Here is a 21,335-nt window from a genome sequence, read left to right as displayed (position 1 = left end):
ATAGGCATGGGAATCCCGGGGATTTGTCAGGGGACAGGTAGGGGGTGGGGTCCTGGGGGGCAGTTACGGGCAGGGGTCCCGGGAGGGGGTGATCAGGGGACAGGGTGCAGGGGGGGGTTGGATGGGTTGGGGTTTCTGTGCGGGGCAGTCGGAGGGGGTGGATGGTGGCAGGGTGGGGCTACCCTCCCTCCCTGTGGAGTGTCCTGTTTTTTTAGTGTTAAAATATGGTATCCCTACCCTTCAGAGCACAGCTCTCCATTCATAGCAAGCTGCAGCATGAGGTCTCAGCTACCTCACTCCCTCCCCTTCTTTCCTGTTGGTAGTGGCCAAGGAAATGCTGGGAAATGTAGTTCTTTCCCTGCTCCAGGGCTGGCTCTATAGGCAGGGAGCTAACCAAGGAACTACAGCTCTCAGGGCCCCCTGTTGGTTCTCAGCTCCCATGCTGGATCCCTGCCGCCCCTGCAAATGGGCTGCCCCAAGCACGTGCTTGCTTTGCTGGTGCCTAGAGACGCCCCTGCCCGCCGCTTCCCCAGGGCTCCTGCAGCTATTTACAGGGCCGGGGAGGTAGAAGCAGGGAAGCCCCGGGCCCTTTAAATACCCTCCGACTCCCTCAGCCACGCCCCTTCTGCCTTAGGCCCCACCCCTTCCGGGGGCCAGAGCTGGCCCCAGCGTACCGGTAAGTCACTGGACTTACTTTCACCCCTGGTCATGACTAGCAATATCTGAGTTCATTTCTAGATGTCTCAGAAACGTGAAGGACCCTGGAAAGGGGTGGGAAAAACAGTACAAAACTAACACCAGAAAGGAGGACATTTTAGAAGGCTTGCAACAGCTAGAGCATGCAGGATGCTGCAGCTTGATCTATGGCACACGTATACTGCTGAACAAGTCAATTTGCAAGGTCAGTCTCTAAAGCAGGAAATGTGAAAATAATACGTGCTAGGGAAGGAAAAGTTAAGGCTGTATATATAGTCTTAGAAAATGTGACCAAGCCAGCAAATGGTTCTACGTGACTATATAGATTCTTTATGAAATGCTTGTTTTCAGAGCACTAAACATGTTCCTCTTTCAAGACACCAAGCTTAAAGTACTCAGGATGACATTTATTTAACCAATGTTTTCTTGGCTGCATCAAAATCTCCTGAAGGGGTGGAAAATTCGAGAGGGCAGGTGAGAAGACAGGAGGAAGTAGGAAAATTTCCATTCTCATCCACTTGGAGTGTAGGCTCTTTCCATTCCCCAGTCCTCTGCTATTACTGCAGCCTCACTTCAGAGGAGGAGAACTGAACAGGTTCCCCATAATAGCTCAACATCACCTATCTTCAGCGAGACAGGTCTCTCCAGAGAGATGTGAAGTACTCTCCCCCACCAGAAGCTAAGAGATGCCTTTGGAGCAACCTGGTCCAGTGGGAAAGAGTGCAAACATAAAGTGTTTTAAAGAACAGCTCCTCTCAGATTCCAAGTTATAATCAAGAACAAGAGAAGAAAGAAAAGGCTACTCAGAGATTCCACACCTAAATCTAACTAGACATTAGTAGCAGATGGTGTACAAGCCCAGCTTTGTTGATGTTTCCAGACCTACTGTACATGTAGTGTAGCATCTGTTGATTTTAATTACTCAAAACTGAAGAGGATGACTTCAAAAAAAAACAACAAGCAACTTTGATATGACCAGGAGGAGATTTGCTAAAACAAGATTCAAATGTTTAAAATACATTTCCCATCAAAGACAGTTGCGTAGACTAGGAAGATGTTACCCTTATGTTTCATGAAGAGAAGTAGCTCACTGGGCTGAATAATTCTGTTCTGGTCATAATGCATGCTGGATTTTAGGAAAGAAAAAGTCAGCATTGTTTTTTAAATCCACTCAGATGAGCAAGAATGTAATAAGCTAGGAAGGAGATCTAAATGTTCCATTTATTGATGTTTATGATCCTGTTAAATCAAATCATTCACTTTGTAATACATTCTGCAACACTGATACTGCCCTGGTCAGTCTGGCCCTGAGATAACAGGTATTTATAGTATACTGTAGAAGACTACAGAAGGCTGAGCTGATGACTAAAATAAAGGATCATTTAATACTATGGTATATTTGGAAGCTCAAATGAACAAAATATGTTGCAGTCTGTCTGAAGCGCTTTAGCACTTGTGAAGGCTGTGCTCTCTCTTTCTGGCTGTAAACCACAGCAGAACTTATTTGAAGAATTGTGAGGAAATGTCAGATACTTACACCTTTGTCCAGAGAGAAGGGCAATGCACCAACAGGCAGGCTCAGAGGGGTTGGTGGCATCACAGTAATCTCACACACTGGATCTCTTGCAACCACCATCCTAACAGAATTCCCACAGTTTCTCAGCACTTGGGCAACTTCTTCACTGATCATTCCTTGTACATTGGTTCCTCCAATCTGTAAGATGTGATCTCCTGTTCTCAGTCTCCCATCCTTCAAACATGGAACATTTAAAAAAAAAATCAGTAACTGGACCAAAATTTTACATTGCAGGACTGAAATTGAGTAGTATATTTTCATGGGGCAGCTAGTGCACGAAAATATCATAAGATTAATCAATGCTGCAAAATAAATAACGTAAGGCAATGCTAACACAATTAACCATTGCTTTTTCCACAGCAGTTGCCAGTTCTACAGCAAACTGTTTAAAAATAAAAACAAAAAAACCACACCATATAGACTGTTAGTACAATTCATCAGAAAGGTTAAATTTCATATTTATTGGGAAACAAATGCTGACACTGTTTTGTAATCCTGTAGTCAGAGATTTTAGGGATACAAAGCACAGCATTTTGATTTAGAGCTATTTGAAGAACCTGAACAGCTCAAATATTAAAAACTCAACCCTGCAGGTCTTACTCACTTGACTAGCCTTTACTCAAGTGAGTAACTCTGCTGAATGTAACGGGACTACACTCATAACTAGGAATACTCATGTTTAAACAAAACAAACAAACGATACACTAGTTGGATCAAGACCTACGCTGTTATTTTTACTGTAAGAAAGAACCGTATTAAACATACATAGGGCCATAGCCTCAGCTGGTGTAAATCTTCATATTTCTGTTGATTTAAGTACACTGATTTACACCAGCTGAGGACTTGGCCCATAATAACGAACATGCACGTTAATACTGGTGTTACTTCCAGGTGTTACTTCATCGACCTTTAGCATATACATGCTCCTTATTTCACATTTTTAACTGCATCGCACCTCTTGTTTAATTGAAACTGATACAGTCATATCTTAATTTACAGCTGTCATTGGAAGCCAAAATATTTTGTTCCTCACAGCAAAAGAGGTGTTTCACAGTAAGTGAAGAAGCATTCATTACTTCAGACAGTTTTATAGAGGAGGCTCTCAAGCAACAGCCGACTTTTACCATTCCAGCTCGTCGAATATCCAGTTTTCGTTTCTGTTTTGAATTGGAACGCATCCTATAACCTGCCTCTTGCCTTACATTAATATTTTAAAACACAACATGTCTTTTTTTTGCACATCTAAGGTTATGGGCAGCAGTTAGTAACTAGTCATTGGTGAGCTCTCATTGAATCCCAACCCTGTTAAATGCTTCAGTTGAGGGTAGTTGGTACTGGTCATAGAATCATAGACTTTGGTCCCTTCTGACCTTATTACGATCATCTAGTCTGACCTCCTGCACAACGCAGGACACAGAATCTCACCCACCCACTCCAGAATCAAACTCCTAACCGATGTCTGAACTATTGAAGTCCTCAAATCGTAGTATAAAGACTTCAAGGTGCAGAGAATCCATCAGCAAATGACCCGTGCCCCGCGCTGCAGAGGAAGGCGAAAAACCCCCAGGGCCTCTGCCAATCTGCCCTGGAGGAAAATTCCTTCCCGACCCCAGCCAGACACCCAGGAAAGAATTCTCTGTAGTAACTCAGATCCCACCCCATCTAACATCCCATCACAGGCCATTGGACATATTTACCGCTAACAGTCAAAGACCAATTAATTGCCAAAATTAGGCTATCCCATCATACCATCTTGTCCATAAACTTATCAAGCTTAGTCTTGAAGCCAGATCTGTCTTTTGCCCCCACTGATTGGGTCTTTGAAGACTAAGACCCCAAGGCTGCAATCTGATCCAGACAGGTGAATCCGTGCACCTGTGTAGGTATCACGGACTTTAGTGGGGCTCTGCATAGGCCCAAGCCTCTTCATATAAAAATAAATAATCTTTATAAATAACCCATGCACTGTATCTTTGAACACATACTCATGCAACTGGGTCAGCCTTGGGGAAATGATGCCCTGGGTGAACTTGTATTTTGGCACCCCTAGCCCCCGCTGCCTCCCCACCCCCTAGCCCCTGCTGTCTCCCCAAGCTCCCCCACCACCCCATATCAAGCCTGGGCCCCTCTGCCCCCACCATTCCCCAAGCTCCCTTCCGCAGCTTTTGACCCCAGGTCCACCCCACTCCTTGCCTCCTGACTATAGCACCCCCCTGACCACTGCACCCTGGAAAGTCGCCCACATTGCTCACTCATAAGGCCAGCCCTGCATGCAAGTAAGTGCCAATGACTTTAGTGGGACAACCTGCATGATTAAGGATTACACATATGAGAACGTGAGTTTGCAGAGTTGGCCCCTATAAAATTGTAACCAAATATATACAGATTCTGTATAGAATGTGTATCTGTTAAGAGCAGCTGTCCCAACACCGATGACGAATGGTTGAAATTTTATTGAATGCTAATTATAATGCTGGGCAAGCTTTTAATATTTCTATCTGATCTGGAATGCAATAAAAGCCATGCCATGCCTGAGAAGTAATTTAGCTCAGTTCCAGTGTTGACTTTTTGTCAGTCATCATACCTTTAACATGTATTTATTTCTATATACAATATATGTATTGGCATTCAGTCTTTGATGCTATCAGACTCCTTTTGTTTACATATATTAGTTTATTTTAGGACTGTCAAAAGAAGTTGTTGTACTTTAAAACCAAAGAAGAAGTGACATAAAACAACAAGTTACCCGATCTGCTAATCCGCCCGGAACAATAGTCCTTACAACCACACCATTCGATTTTCCTCCTACAATTCCAAAACCTAATCCTGAGCCATCGTTAATCAGTTCAACTTCTTCAACATGGCCCCATTGAATCTGCAATTAATAGAAGAGGGAGATTTTAATTTCAGTTAATAATCAATATTTCCAGCTTTCATTTCTGCCGGTAATTATTAATAATCTTATTCAGAGCAAATTTCCCCACATATAAACAGGCGCCATATTGAGTCTTGGTCAGTCAGTCAATGGGTTTTGCATACATTTTGCTTTTTCACTTTCGTAAGACACCATTCTGGACTACATAAAGGCAATTTTACGATTTCTTACAATAGTAACGACTACCATTTTAATTTCTGGTAAAGCAAGTGTACTGCAACCCATAGGGGGCGAAATAGCGAGAAGTCTGCATTAGCCTAGTTTTTGTTTAATATTGGACTAGTTTCCTACTTCTGTTATTTCACTTACATGCTGTATAGAGCTCTAGTACTCTCTGTATGAATAGCACAATATAAATTTGTCCATACTGAATCGGAAGCATATCTCTAAGCTATTTTGCACTGCAACCTTGTGGTGTACAAGACAATTTGAGAACAACAACTCTGTTAAACAACTGAACCGCTAGCCATTTTTTCTGTCATATTAGCTCCTCACATAGAAACCAAAATGAGGCAAAGCAGGCAGGTTTAAGACTTCTGTGAATAAAGGATTTATTAGCATACTGAAAATCTTGGCCAAGATCAGTTAAAAATCATAAAGGAAGTTTAAAGACCCCCCCACAGAGAAATATATTTCTATTTTATTTTGTTAGTCTGTTTGATGCAAATGCTTTAATGACAAAGCAGTTAAAATTTAATTCTTTAAAATTTTCAGAGCAATAAACAATATTGATTATCCACTAAAACCTTCAAATTTCACTAGCTCTACAATATTCATGAGGGAAATAATTATCCAGTATAACAAAAATCCCTCTTAAAAAGATCTCCAGCAAAGCTTCCAATATAACAAATTAAGATCCCAATATTGCAAACCCCATTCTCAGGCATGTGTGGCCCTACTACATCATCAGGGCCTGTGAAATTACATAACTGAGTATATGATAAGCCCTCACGCTCAAGAAAATTAGTGGGTTCACAATCAGTGGAGACTAGCAACATATAAAAGTTGATATGAAAAACTGGCAAACTAACCATACAATCAAGACGTTCCCTTCACAGTGATGCATGTATGCATCACTTTATTTAAATAAGACATTGCTTTGGGGAGCTAAGGTTTTAGTAGATCGTATTCTGATCAGTGGAGACTGCTGAAAGTAAACACTGCCTACCCTCTTTTAAGTCATAACCAGAGTCCAATTGCCCACGGTAAAATGGTTTGCATTGGGTGAACTTGTAAATTGCCCTACCCTAAGTAGGCTCCGCTACTGAGAATAGGTCAACCGACTAAAGCGTCAGCTCCAGGTCCCCCACAAAAAAACCAGTATCTACTTTATAACAAATTCAGGCAGCTTTGCAATGGAAACATTATATTTAGGGCATGATAACTTTAAAATGAAATACCTGCATTCTTAGACACAATTAAAAAGCACATACCGTTAGCTGCTGTAAAACAAAAATAGTTAAAACTATAAAAATCCTTTCATATGTTTAAAAAGCACTAACACCTTCCAAAAACTGATTGACAGTATCATTACTCACAGTTTCAGGCGGATGTGTGTCACTTAAGACAGCAGAGGCTCCGCTGTTTCTTTGGACTGACTCTCTAGCAACAACCAGATGTAAAGATCCTGTGGATTGTTGGAGCAGTGCAATAGCCTGCTGATGGGAAATGTTCTGATCCAACGGGGTGTGGTTAATGGCCAGAATGTGGTCATTTTCCTTTAATCTCTGATCCCTTGATAAAAGATTAAATTTTTTTTTTATTTTTTACTTTTTAAAAGAGATGTAACTGCATAACAGGATTTGTCATTTAAATTGGAACATTCAGAATAGACGGTAATGCAATATTAAGTGAATTATATTAAAATGGTTAATTTATTACATTGTCTCCACTAGCATACAAGTTATGTGCATACCACATTCTATTTAATAACCCAGCCAAATTGATTTTTGCTGCAACACTACTATGGTACATCTAGAGCTTTCAGTGTGTTTCCATTCAAAATTCAATGAAATTCTAGCTCATTCTTGATTATGCTTCATACCAGAGATATTCAATTCTTGTAGTTACACACGGGGGCGTAGGGTAGAGAAAGAGTATTTCCATTCCTTTTAGCACTATGCTACATTATCTCCAAGTACTTACAGCAGGACATGGCTCTCTCTCATTATTCAACCTAAAGATTGTTAAGATGTACATTTAGAGGGTACTGTGTTTCAAACTTTGCAATAGCCACCTTAATATACCAAAACTCAACTCCCTTAACTGGTGAAGATTCACTAATTTTTATGAATCTGCTTTCTTCTGGAAACAGAGGTACAATTTACTGCTAGCCTAAGATGGTATAACTCCTACGAAGTTTGTTAGTCTCTAAGGTGCCAATTTACATCTGTGATTAGAAAATCTTTAATCCTCTTCATAAAAATATTTATAAAATTATTCTTCCAGAGACCTAGACCAGATGCTTACTGGGACAGAAACAGCATCCAGAATTTTGTAGGAACCACCATTAACCTATGTCACCTTCAGAAGATCTCATCTCAAAAGGTTTCAGAGTAGCAGCCGTGTTAGTCTGTATCCGCAAAAAGAACAGGAGTACTTGTGGCACCTTAGAGACTAACAAATTTATTAGAGAAAGTGCTGAGCACATGTCCTCTGATAAAAAAAAAAAAAAAAAAAAAAATCACGCCCCTTTAAGATGGTCCCAGAAAGGTGGGCAGCCACAAATTAAGACACCCAAACTACTAGAGAGACAAGGTGGGTGAGGTAATATCTTTTATTGGACCAACTTCTGTTGTTGAGAGAGACAAGCTTTCAAACTTAAACAGAATTCTTCTTTGGGTCTGAGAAACGTACTTAGGTCTCGTCTACACTACAGACCTGCATCAGTATAACTAGGTCGCTCAGGAGTGTGAAAAATCCACACCTACTGGCGACGTAGTTACACCAATCTAACCCCCCTTGTAGACAGCACCTCTCAGGGAGGTGGATTAACTATGCCGACGGGACTCCCATTGGTGTAAAGCTTCTTCTTTAAAGTGCTACAGTAGTGCAGCTGTGTTAATGCAGCATTTTAAGTATAGATATGCCCATGGAGCGTCACAGCTAAATGCAAAGTGGATCAGATTATTTAGCATAAGTAGTTAACATATATTTCAAGGGACCATTCAAGGTGAAGTGGCGCATTAACACCCCTCCAGTCATAGGGGAAGAAAGGAAAACAAATTGGGGGTGGGAGGGTTTAGGTGGGTTACTGATTATTGTAATAAACCATAAATCCAGTGTCTGTATTCAGTCCATGATTTTTAGTATCTAGCAAAATTATGAATTTAAGCTCCCAGGCTCATCCTTTGAAGGTGTTGTGCAGGTTTCCTTTGAGGACGAGGACTGAGGCTTTGTCTACACTACTGTGGTAAGTCAACCTAAGTTACGCAACTCGTGGCTTAGGTTGACTTACTGCACTGTCTACACCGTGCTGGGTCAACGGGAAACACACTTACCATACTCCTCTCATTCCAGGTGGAGTATCGGGGGGGGGGGGGGGGGGGGCGTTGACCGGAGAATGCTCTGCCATCGTTTTAGCGGGTCTTCACTAGATCTGCTAAAATCGACCACCGATTACCGGAGCATCAATGCTGCAGTAGTGTAGACATCGCTTGAAAGGTCAGTGATAGCTATGTGAAGAGGGTTCACCCACAGGTGATATGGTGTTTTTTGAGAGTTCGTTTGAGAGAGTAGCGATAGTCTGGTTTCACCCACATAGTTATTATAGGGGTATTTTGTGCACTGTGATAGGGATGTGTAGGACCCATGGATCTTGAAAGGTGTGTTGTGGGGAGTGTTGATCATTGTAGCAGTGAAGATATGACTACAGGTTTTGCATCTGTGGTTCAGGCAAGGTCTGGTGCCACTTTGAGTTCATGTGTCCTAGTCTGTGGGGAGCTTTCTTCTGATGATGAGCTTAAGGAGGATGGGGGGGTTGTTTGAATGTCAGAAGAGCGGGGTTAGAAAAAATTTCTTTCCAGATGTGGTCCCCATTCAGTAGGGGTTATTGTTTGAGGATACCCCAATATGAGTTCCAGTTTGGGGTGGTAGGTGACAGCTAGAGGTGTGTGGTCAGAAGGAGCTTTATTTCTGTATTGAAGCAAGTTCTCTTTGGTATTTGAGTGGCTTGTTCCATGATGCAATCTACTTCTATGATGGAATGTCCTTGTTTGGTGAAGTCGGTATTTAAGCGTGTTAAGAAATATGTCCTGGACTTTCTCCTTGGGGCATATACTGTGGTGCCTGTCTGTAGATAACAGATTTCTTGGTGCATTTTGGGGTGGTTACTGAATCTGTGAAGGTAGGTGTGGAGATCAGTGGATTTCTCGTATATAGTTGTCTGCAGTATTCCATTGTTGAAGCTGATTGTGGTGTCCAGGAAGTTGATTCTCTAGAACATTGCCACTGTAGCAAGTGGAATGGATGTGTGGTGATTGTTGAAGTTGTGGTGGAAATCTGAGGGAGTTTAGATATTTTCATCCTCTGGACAGACTATCAGGCATATCATTGGTTTCACAGTACATCTTTCCAAAAATTCTTCTTCAAGGTGGCCAATTAAGAGATTAGTATATTGGAGCCATCCTAGTACCCATGACTGTACCCATGGTTCGACAATATGTTTGTTGTTGAATATTAAATTATGTGTGAGGATGAATTTGGTGATGTGTTTGTGGTGGATATCTGAGGGTTGTCGATTATCTTGTAAATATTTGATGCAGGCAGCAATGCTGTCACTGTAAGGGATGTTGTTAATGTAGAGGAGTTTCTGGAGGAAGTTGGTTGTATCTTGGAAGAAACTGGCCCTTTGTGTGGTGAGTGATTTGAGGATGGTTTCTATGAATCTCAATATTCCTTCAGTAAGATGCTGTGGCCAGATAGGCTGGGTCTGCCTGGGTTCTCTGGTGTATGTATCTTGGGAAGCATGTAGAAGGTCCCTGGGGGATGAGGTTGTAGAATATCTCTTGAGGTTGTTTGGGGAAGGATTTCATGATATCCGTAAATTCCTGGGTAAATTGTGGTGTGGGATCTTCTTTGAGCTCTTTATAGTAGGTAGTGACACAGAGTTGTCTCTTGCTCTCCTTAAAAGAGTCATCTTGGTTGAGGACTAGGATGGCGCCCCCTTTGTCTACTGGTTTGATCAGTATTTGGTAGTTGAATATCGGGACTGTATAGCTGTCCTCTAGGTCAGCGGTTCTCAACCAGGGGTCTGCAGCCCCCTGTGGGTCCGCAAAGGCCCTTTCAGGGGGGCCGCGGAGCCCTGCCACTGAACCCTGGTGCCCCGAACCCCAGCACCTCCCGTGGGGCTGAAGCAGAGAGCAGCACAGGGCTGAAGCTGCAAGCCCCGGTGCTGAAGCTGCGAGCCCAGGTGCCTCATTCAGGCTGAAGTGGGGAACGGCACCGGGGCTCAGCACACCCCCCGCACATGGAGCTGACGCAGGGAGCGGTATGGGGCTGAAGCCGTGAGCAGTGCAGGGCTGAAACCCCAAGCTCCCCATGACGCCAGGAGAAACCTTAAGCCCCTGGGCAGAGTTGAAGGGGCACAACGGTGTTGCTCCCCAAACTGTAGTGCCTTATCCAGAGTGGGGTAGTCCTGGGGGCAGCTCCACACACACACCCCGACTTCCTCTTCTCCCACAGCCCCTACCCTCTGGCCAGATCCTAGGCAGGAAGACCAAGACAGGCAGTAAGGGGCAGCTGCTCCTCTGGCTGGTGGTGCCATGGAGTGGGCAGCTGTGGCATTCCCCCATCTGCTGCTGCTGGTGCCTGGGGCTGCATCTGCTCCTCCGCTCCCAGCCTCCTTTGACTGCTCACCCAGCCAGTCAGAGCTGCTCAGGCATCTCCAGGCCCAGCAGAGCCCTCGGGGAGTAGCCACCGGCACATAGCCGCAGACAGGTGGGTGGCCAGGGCTGGAGGTAGCACTCCCTCCCTGGACCCTGCTATGCAGAGCTGGGCCGAGCCCTGCCAGCCCTTGTTCCCCTCCCCACACCCTCCCACAGAAGTCAAACTATGCCTATACCCCAGGGTCCGTCCACCGGGCCCCAGAGTTTTTCTAGCATGTTGAGTGGGGCCTCAGAAAGAACCCCTGCTCTAGGTGATGGAGAGATTGTGGGGGATAAGATGTTTGGTAAGGATTTCATAGTCAATTTTCCCCCCACAGAAATCAATGTAATGATCAAGAGTGTGGTTTTGTCCGCTGTAGCTGTGACACTCTGAGTTCATTTCTGAGACCGGAGAAGAGCTCTGTATAAGCTCAAAAGCTTGCCTCTCTCACCAAAAGAAGTTGGTCCAATAAAAGATATTACCTCGCCCACCTTGTGTGTCTAATATCCTGGAACAACACATCTACAACACTGCATACCCAAAATTATTTTTCACTCCATGCATCTGATGAAGTGGGTTTTAGCCCACGAAAGCTTATGCCCAAATAAATTTGTTAGTCTCTAAGTTGCCACAAGGACTCCTCGTTGTTTTTTTCCAAAATTATTAGTCAGTTTTTAAAATGTTAGCCAGTGTTTTTCTTGCAATTATTTTTTTAAACACGCAAAATCACAATTTTGCCACACTTCTGAAAGAGGATTTTAAAAAATAACGGTTAATAAAACACAACTATGCATATTCTTACCTGGCAGCTATGCTTCCTGGTTGGATTTCCTTGACAAAGATACCAGCTTCTCCCACCGTTTGATTTTTAAGGGCAATCACACTAAAACCAAGACCTCCAACAGATGGTTTTTCTATATCTATGTATTCTATTTGCCTGCCCTAATAAAAAAAAAAGGGTTAATTTTCAACACAGTAGAATGATCTTGTTTAAAATTTATGAGTACAAGGAGAACTAGTCTTTCCCCTTCTAAAAAAAAAAAAAAAAAATGCAGAATTTTGAACATATGTTATTTCTATAAAACTCTCCTATTTATTATTTTTCATATAACAGAATGCAGTATATACAGGCAGGCCAAGGTTATGAACCCTCAGGAAATTTAAGAGCTGCTTTCACACTTCATTCAGATTATGAGATGAATTCCAAACTGGACAAAAAGTATGAACAAAATGCTGATTAATGAAATTTATTTAGCATTTCTGGAAATATTGCATAACTAAACCAAATAACTTGTGTTTTGTTTTGGCTGCTTTTTGCTTGAGAAAGGGTGAGTTTTTAGCTCTGTATTCAAAGGCTATGGTTTTTAAACACATATTTTTTCCCTCCCCCTGTAATTTCACACTTAAGAGTAACCAGTTGTTTTTTTCCCCAACTGTTCTGTTTTTCAGTTCCAGTACAGAGTTTCTGCGTTTGTTTACTGGCATAAAATACCCATGAAAAAATACTTTAATCACATCTGTTTTATTTAAAATAATGTTCAGTCTTTAACTCAACCAGTAAAAGATTCAGCTATAATGGCACACTAATGAGAAAAGTTGTGCTTAAAACACTACAGTTACATTAAGGTAGTCAATTAGAAACAGTTATTTAATATAGAAAGGAATGACTAACCAATTAACCCAACTGATGAAAACAATGCCCAGGTCTAAATGCATAGGGTAAGCCCAGTCCTACATGGCTGGATCCCTGTGCCTGTTCAACAATGGCTCTGCATATATAGTGATATCACGAATATGCTACACCACCTATGTTCATGAAGTTAGTACCAGTCTGACTAGGTTTTAAAATCAAGTTGTATTAAAATTAAATTAAGGGGTATATAAAATGTTTTAAATCACTTTCACTGTTAATATCTCTGTGTAGTGTGACAGCTGCCCCACTCCTGGAGAACAGGGGTTAAAACAGCCAAGCTAGGCTGATTGGGGAAGCAGCCACAGCTGGGGCCAGCCCAATCAGGGCCCAGCTGACCAGGGCCGGCTCCAGGCACCAGCTTAGCAAGCAGGTGCTTGGGGCGGCCATTCTGGAGGGGAGCAGCACGTCCAGCTATTCGGCGGCAATTCAGCAGAGGGTCCCTCACTCCGGCTTGGAGTGAAGGACCTCCCGCCAAAGTGCCGCAGATCGCGATCGCGGCTTTTGTTTGTTTGGGCTGCTTGGGGCGGCAAAAACCCTGGAGCCAGCCCTGCAGCTGACCCTGATAAAAGGGCTGTGGGCCAGGAGCTGTAGGACTCTCTTGCCAGCCTTGGGAACTCAGGGTATAGGGAACGAAGCAGGGCTGGGGGAAGACAAGAGGAGCTGGGGAGCTCCAGCCTGGTAAATCCCCAGGCTGCGGGCCTTGCTAAAAGGCCAAAACAGGTACTGGGGTTGCAAAGGCTACAGCCCGGGGTTAGGCAGAGGCAGCTGGCCTGACCCCCTTGCCAATGATGAGTGGCCATTCCAGACTGCAGTTTGCCCCAAGGAAAGGGGGCTGGATGATGACTGACAGTAGCCACTGAGGCAAGGTGGGTTTAGAGGATTGGAGGTTTCCTTGGGAGGGGAGACCAGAGGGCAGAACCTCAAGGTAAGGGGCACCGGGGTCTGGGAGGGACATAAGGGCCTGAGGCAAATGAGACAATCGGCCAGCAGCGGGCGCTCTGAGTGCTGGATGAGCTAATTCCTGAGATGACCAGCAGGAGGCGCCGTGCTGGTGAGTCATCGCTTCACTACACGTTCCTATTCAGCAGGTTAAAATTCAAAACTGAAATTTTTTCAGGAAATGTCTATTTCCCATGAAATTTCATCAATAGGCAAAATAATTATGGTTTTCGCCAACTGAATTTTTTCTGTTTTGGGGTATTGATTATCAGATTAAAAAAAGTCAACAAAAGCGAAATATATTCCATTCTTGTCAAAGTTTTTCCACCGCGGAGGAATCCCAACCAACTCTACTCTCCTACTGAGTTATAAGACATCACGCCCCCAGATACAGTACAGAAAGTTATGTTTGGCAATCTATTGCAACACAATGTATGCAAAAGAATTAACATTTGTTGAAAATAAGTTTAAACACACTGGCCATGACAGGACTTTACCTTTGCCATCTGTTGGATCATCATATTGAATTCATCAGCTCCTAGTTTTGGATTGAGTGGATCTACTCTGGGTCCAGATGAATTATAAACCATATACATGTTCCCATTAGTAATGGATCTGTCAGCATCAAATACTAGTAACCCTCTCTTAGTAAAATCAAAGTCCACTGAACGGTCTGAAGGCATGTAATTGAGCTGTTATAAAAACAGATTTGCAGGTATAATATTTTGTACAAAACCAGCCATATAAACAATTTATCAGCATTTTAAATCAGAATATTAATACCTAGTACATACATCAGGATTACCTAAACTATTTCACCAAGTGTGTGAAAGGACTAACAGGAACAGGCACTTACTAAGGGACGACATCTAATTTGCGCACAAAATAAAAACAGGAGGAAAAGAAAGAGGCAGAAAGAATGCAGAATTAGCTGGAGCCAGAAAAAGAAATGCAGCATGACACCAGCAATAGCCAAAACAGTGTTCCTTTGGTATTAAAAAAGAATTAAAATACAATCCCTCCATGTTTCAGCTATTTTTTAAATGAAAAAATATTTTCTCTTCCCTTTCATTCTCCCTATATTTATTACATCCCTCTTTCTGGTCTTTTCCTACTCTCCTGTTTTTCCCTCTCCTCCCCAGGAGCTAAACACATGTGGAAGGAGGGAGTGTCGAAATAGCCTTCAGACTATGGGTTAAATTTTGAAATGCACCTGGGTCACTTAGGCTCCTAAGTCCCATGTTCAAAAGAAACTTAGGTACCTAAGGCCAGGTCTACACTTGGAAAGCTTTGTTAGTATGGCTATAGCCTAGTGTGGACACAGCTTATACTGGCAAAACTGAGCCAAATAAACTATACTGGCTTATCTGCCAGTATAACTTTCCTGGCAAAAGCACAATTTTGCTAGTATAATTGCATCTACACAAGGGGCCTTTGCTGGCACAGCTATGGCGGTCACAAATCATATCTCATCATACTCCTGATCAATATAGCTATGCTGGTAACAGTTTGTAATGTAGACCTGACTTTAAGTCTCACTGCAAGTCAACAGGATTTATGCTAAGACACCTAGGCTGGGTCTACACTACCCGCCTGAATCGGCAGGTAGAAATCGACCTCTCGGGGATCGATTTATCATGTCCCGTTGGGACGCGACAATCAATTCCCGAATCGACGCTCTTACTCCACCAGCGGAGGTGGGAGTAAGCGCCGTCGACGGGAAGCCGCAGAGGTCGATTTTGCCGCCGTCCCTACAGCGGGGTAAGTCGGCTGCGATACGTCGAATTCAGCTACGCTATTCGCGTAGCTGAATTTGCGTATCTTAAATCGACACCCCCCCCGTAGTGTAGATGTAGACCTAGGCACTTCTGAAAATTTTATCCCAGGTCTCATGAGCCTTCCTCGATTCAGTTATTTCAGCCAAAGCGTGTTACCACTCAAGAGTGCAGGAAAGCAGAACCAACAGCAGAAGAGCCACTTGTGCTTTCTCCAGTTCACAGGCCACACCTGTGTTCCCCCTGGCTGGGTCTGGTCCACAAGCAACAGATTGCACATGCTATAATTGCTAGGTGCTGGAATTCAATGTATAGCAACACCAGTCAACTAACAAATGCAGAAGCTTTCCCCTGGGAATTACAAATGTTGACATGCCAAGCAGGAGAAAGAGTTCTCTCGCTCAGGAGTATGTTTAAAAGGAACCTGAACAAAATCAACTTTTTGAATAACGATTCTGAATATTCCAGGTATTCATGTTATGCACTTGCCACAAACTCTGCTCCTAGATGTATTTCCATGTACATGCAAATAGGTCTTCTACAGCCATGTGGATAATGACAGGATACCTGCAGAGATCACTGGCACCCAGGGCATGCAGAATTAATTCCTGATTTTAAGTTCACGTGCCTGGCTCAACTAGCCCTATGACCTGAACTGGGTGTACAGGTGAGCATGCCACAGGCACTCAGATCCTACAGTTATGGGAGCCATAGCCCAGTTAAATACCAATGTGGCAGAAAACAGAACATTCAATCACCCAAGTCACAGTTTATAAAGCCAAATGGCAGCCTCCCCAGTGATACAACACCTACATACCATATTTTAAATGTCTAAAAAAATATTGCCAAAAAATGTAACTTTCAACTTACTTGCTCCTTCAGTTGCTTGATGGACTGCTGAAGGGTCAGTATCTGATTAAACAAAGGGCTTCTGAGTGTGTTACATAAAATAGTCAGGTTTTCATTCTGTGAAGTCTCCCCTCTCTCTCGCAGTTTCATTTGCAGACGATCAAGAATTTGTAGCACCTGCTGCTTATCTGATACACCCCAAAATAATACAGATTAGAAATCTGGCTCATAATTCTCTCACTACTCAACAAAGATAATTATTCTTAAAATATCTACCTGCTGCAGGATTTTCAGGCATGGTGAATTTGATCTCTTTCCTGGAATCAGTCAGAATAACCTAGATGAAGTTTAAAAAAAAAAAAAAAAAAAAAATTAAGAAACCAAGTGTAAACTAAGTTATACCTTCCAGCAGATTGCTTAAGAGACAGAGTCAACTCACAGTAAAAAAAAAAAAATTTTTTTTTAAATCATTGCTATAAGTAACATGTAAGATTACTATAATCACTATTAGAGGAAAAACTTCTATTTTTTCATTGTGTTTACTTCACTTACAGTACTGTTTACTTTGTTACAATCAAATGCATCAGTTTCACGGCTACTTACAAATAGTCACCAAGTTTCTCATTTGTTTGGGCCTTTCACACAGCAACAAGGGGAAAAAAATGAATTTTTAAACATAGAAAAATGCAACTGTAAAAGACACAGAAATGGCAGGAGAGATTGAAAGACAGGTATGTTACAGCAAACTATTTTAAACTTGTTTTTAATTGACTACATCTTAAGCTGATGTCCTTTCAAAATACACAATTATTTAAAAAACTACTTTTTCCATTGTTGTTTTAATTATTGAGATACTGGCAGACTCCTCATAGTTATGGGTCAATCCTACAATCTGATTACGTGGGTGGAACCTTACACCTGTGCGAAGCCCCTCCAAAATCAGTGGTGCTCCACCCATACAAAATATATTGCAGAATCAGGGCCTAAAATTGGTCTAGTTGATAAGGCATTGGGCTTGATAAGGAAATCTGAGTTCTATTCCCAGCTCTGCACCACGAACCTGCTGCATGAACTTGAGCAAGTCACATCTCCTCTGTCTTAGTTATTTAAATAAGCCCTTCAGGGAGGGACCATCTCTTACTATGTGTATGTTCTGTGCCTAACACAATGGGACCCTAATTTTGGTTGAGGCCTCTAGGTAGTACTGTTATAATAAATAAATATTAGCGTTTGCAATATGTTTTGTGAGACGATCAAGTCCTTATGTGCATATCATCACCTTGCATTTATATAGGGCCTGGCATGCTGAGGGCCACCAAAGCAGTTTACCAACTTAATCAGATACATAGTATACACCTGACTTTCCAAAACCCTATTATCCAAACCTCTGCAGTATCTGAATCCCCATGGGGTACAAGGAAGGGATATGGCTAATGCAGAGGTTCGGATAATAGAGCAGAAACTCCTGGATGCGGGGGAGGCCACCCTGCTACTGAATGGTTCCTGTGAGAGTACAGAGAGCCCTGTGCAGCCCTGCTATCACAAGAGCGTGTGAGCAAGGCTGTGACATACGGTTGCCAACTTTCTAATGGCATAAAATCAAACACCCTTGCGCCGCCCCTTCCCCAAGTCTCCACTCCTGCCCCACCCCTTCTGAGGCCCCACCCACCTCTCACTCCAGCCCCCTCCCTCTGTCGCTCACTCTTCCCCCACCCTCACTCACTGGGCTAGGGCAGGGGGTTGGGGAGGAGGGGGCTCCAGCTGGGGGTGGGGGCTCCAGGGTGGGGGTGAGAGCTCCAGCTGCGGGTGCAGGCTCTGGGGTGGGTGTGGGGATGAGGGGTGTGGGGTGCAGGAGAGGGCTCAGGGCTAGGGCAGAGGAGTGGGATGCGGGAGGGGTGTGGGCTCCAGGAGGGAGTTTGGGTGCAGGAGGGGGCTATGGGATGGGCCGGGGGTTGGGATGCAGGAAGATGGTGCAGGCTCCAGGAGGGGGCTCAGGACTCAGGCAGAGGGTTGGGGTGTGGAAAGGCGTGAGGGGTCTGGGAGGGAGTTCCGAGCTGGGGCAGGGAGTTCAGGCTCCAGGTGGTGGCGCTTACCTCAGGCGGCTCCAGGCCAGCATGTCCAGTCCCTAGGTGGAGGCATGCCCAGGCAGCTCTGCACAGTGCATGCTGCCCATGCCCCCCACAGCTCCTATTGGTCATGGTTTCCCAGCCAATGGGAGCTGCGGAGCCAGCGCTGGGGGCGGGGACAGTGCATGGAGCTTCCCTGATTGCCCCTCTGCCTAGGAGCTGCTGGGACATGCCAGCCGCTCCTAGGAGCTGTGTGGACCCAGGGCAGGCAGCAAGCCTGCCTTAGCCCTGCTGCGCCACCACCCGGACTTTTAAAGGCCCGGTCAGCTGTGTTGACCGGAGCTGCCAGGATTCCTTTTCGACCAGGTGTTCCAGTCAAAAACTGGATGCCTGGCAATCCTACCGTGACAGCAGAGCTGCAGAGAACTTCCTGCGCTGCCACTGGGCCAGTGACACCTGATCCTGCAGGAGCAAGGTGCAAGGAAGGCTGCAGTCCTGGTGGGGCGGGGCAGAGCAGCGTCCTGGCCAGGGGCCTCTGCCTCCCCCTACACCTTGCGCCTGCAATAATCAGAGGGCAGGAGCAGTAGCACAGGGCGCCCTTTGCAGCCCAGATGTCAATCCTACAATCTGATCATGTGGGTGGAAACTTATACCTGGGCCGAGTCCCTCTTGATTATCCAAACTCCCTATTATTCAAATAAAACCTGGATCTCCCATGTTATCTGGAAAATCAGGAGTATACCGTGTGAGCACTAAACAAGACTGATTCATTAACAACCAGCCCCGCTGAGGAGAGGTTTGTGATGATTTTGGTCAGCGTGGACAGTTAAGATTTCTGGTGGAATCCATACAGACCTTAATGGTTTGCATGGCTTCTACCTATAACCAAGCAAAATGTGGTGTTTTTAAGACAACATACAGATTTGATGGGGGAGGGTGTCACTTTAAACCAAAACTCATAGCAAAATTCAGGGACTGCAAACCCATGTGACCCATAACCCAAGAAAGGTTTATGAAAATCCCTCTGGACTGAAATCTCTGAGCACTGCAAAGCTTTATTCAGGATCCTTTTACTTTTCATGTGAAATACTGCACATCCAAAGGCACAATTGCGGTCTAATTCCACACTGGGCTTTGGTCCTGCATCAACTCAGAAGAAAATACAACAGATTGAAGCACTAACACCACTTTCTCCTATATTCCAGGCCTGACCTTGATTAGCTTGATAAACCTCATAAGATACTTTCAAACAGGGCGATTTTACCTGCCCCACACCCAAACACAATTCATAGGAGCTGCAAAACAATCCCTTTGTGGAAGTAACTTGAAAACACCTTAAAAACAGCTCAAACACAGGAGCTGTCACACCACAAAATAAATCCAATCTGGCAGAAACCTGAAGACTCACTAAGGAAGCAGCACATATTCAAGAGAAACCTCATCTAGAGGCTTGTGTTGATATGGTCTTGAAGGTGAATCATGTTTCTGTTGTAGCGGGTAGAAGGGCAGTAGTTATGACATGGGGTCAGGATTCAAGAGAGAAGGATTAAAGCAGAAAAAATGGGAGTGTCCTTTTGGCTCCACCAAATATGCAGAAGGGCCCAGGAGAAAAAGAATCAAATGAAAATTTCCACTTACAGCCTTAAACTGTTGACTGGAGTTGCTAAGAGCTATTGAAGAGGCAGCTACACACCAGTGGCAGTTGAAGCGATCCTCATGTACAATCTGTCTGTCCCAGTCCAGTTTCCGTCCCATCCCATTCTCCTCACCTCGCTAGTTCTAGTCTCACCTCCTCAGGCTTTTCATCCCTGGCTCCTCACCTGTTCCAAGTGCTAGTCATCTCGCCCAACCATTCTCAGTTCTCTCTCTATCCCCTGACTCCTTTTCTCTGGTCTCCTCCTCTTTGCTTCCACCCCAGTTTCCACTGCAACTCCCATGCTCTCTAGCTTCCAATCCTAGACTCTCCTATCAGGCTTCTTGTCCCATTTTACACTGCCCTTCCAACCCATCCAGAGCTGGATTAGCCATCACTGAGCCCTAGGAAACCACAGGGTTGCACCTCTGTTCATGTTGTCCCATGCCACCCAGGATGATGGTGCAGCCAGACCAAATCTGAGTGAATGCCATTGCGACATGATGCACAGGGTCTCAGCACCACTCAGGTTTGGGCCCTCATTTCCCAACAAATTTGGGCCGTAGGCACATGAGTAGTTTGCCTATGCGTTAATTGGGCCCTGGTCTTATCCCCTGCAATCCAGCTCTTGTCTCCTCTGCATTCTAATCAGGAAACTTTTCTTCACATTGCCTGGGCCCAGCAGGTTGCCACTGAGAGCACAGGAGAGGCAGGTTCCCTGCTTTCGGTTCCAGGGCCAGTATGATTTTTCAAAAGGTTTATAACTTGGCCAAATTTGGGCAGATTTTTCATGGGGACAGCAAAAGACACATCCCTGATACATCTGTTTATACACAAACAGTGTAGTTCATGGGTTCTCAAACCTTTCCATGTTTTAAGTTCTCATGAGTACCTCCCCTCTGATTTGCAATTGAACAACATCTTTGTGGCAACTACAGCAATTACTCATGTAATATTAGGAAAGTATTCAGCATTTTTCAGTGCAATTTAGCAGCTGGAAACAAGGAAGGACAGTATCATGTGACCAGCCAGCTATCTGCAAACCACCAGCAAACATTTCACAGAAGAATGCAAGGAGCCCATGGCATGTGCAATGCACTCAAGTCTGCAGGGTGTGACACTCTAATTTAAATTGGAGTAACATCCAAAGTGTGTTAGGTACTGTCCAAACACAGATGCAGGCCAGGACTACACTTTAAAAAAAAAGAAAAAAAAAAGCTCACCAGTATAGCGATATGAGCAAATCCTAGTGTGGACACAACTTATATAGGCAAAAAAGTGCTTTTGACAGTATAGCTTATACCAGTT

The 21,335-nt window shown here is 44.0% G+C and overlaps 1 protein-coding gene across 8 annotated transcripts in view; it reads right to left on the bottom strand.

The window, feature by feature from the left end:
• The window catches only part of PATJ (PATJ crumbs cell polarity complex component), a 212,504-nt gene that overhangs the window by 185,646 nt on the left and 5,523 nt on the right, over positions 1-21,335 (bottom strand). For all 8 annotated transcript variants that reach the window (XM_065555402.1, XM_065555403.1, XM_065555408.1 and 5 more), the window contains 7 exons: positions 16,605-16,665; positions 16,350-16,516; positions 14,202-14,396; positions 11,875-12,014; positions 6,746-6,941; positions 5,019-5,147; positions 2,234-2,446 (listed from right to left, as the gene is read on the bottom strand). In XM_065555402.1, coding sequence (XP_065411474.1) covers positions 2,234-2,446; positions 5,019-5,147; positions 6,746-6,941; positions 11,875-12,014; positions 14,202-14,396; positions 16,350-16,516; positions 16,605-16,626 — 1,062 coding nt within the window. In that variant the 5' untranslated portion in view covers positions 16,627-16,665. The remainder of the gene's footprint in view (positions 1-2,233; positions 2,447-5,018; positions 5,148-6,745; positions 6,942-11,874; positions 12,015-14,201; positions 14,397-16,349; positions 16,517-16,604; positions 16,666-21,335) is intronic.

This window comes from Chrysemys picta, chromosome 8 (genome assembly GCF_011386835.1).
Source record: "Chrysemys picta bellii isolate R12L10 chromosome 8, ASM1138683v2, whole genome shotgun sequence".
In the NCBI taxonomy this organism is placed as follows: domain Eukaryota; kingdom Metazoa; phylum Chordata; order Testudines; family Emydidae; genus Chrysemys; species Chrysemys picta.
Note: the sequence above shows the minus strand (reverse complement) of the source record. Positions and strands in the feature narration are given on the sequence as shown.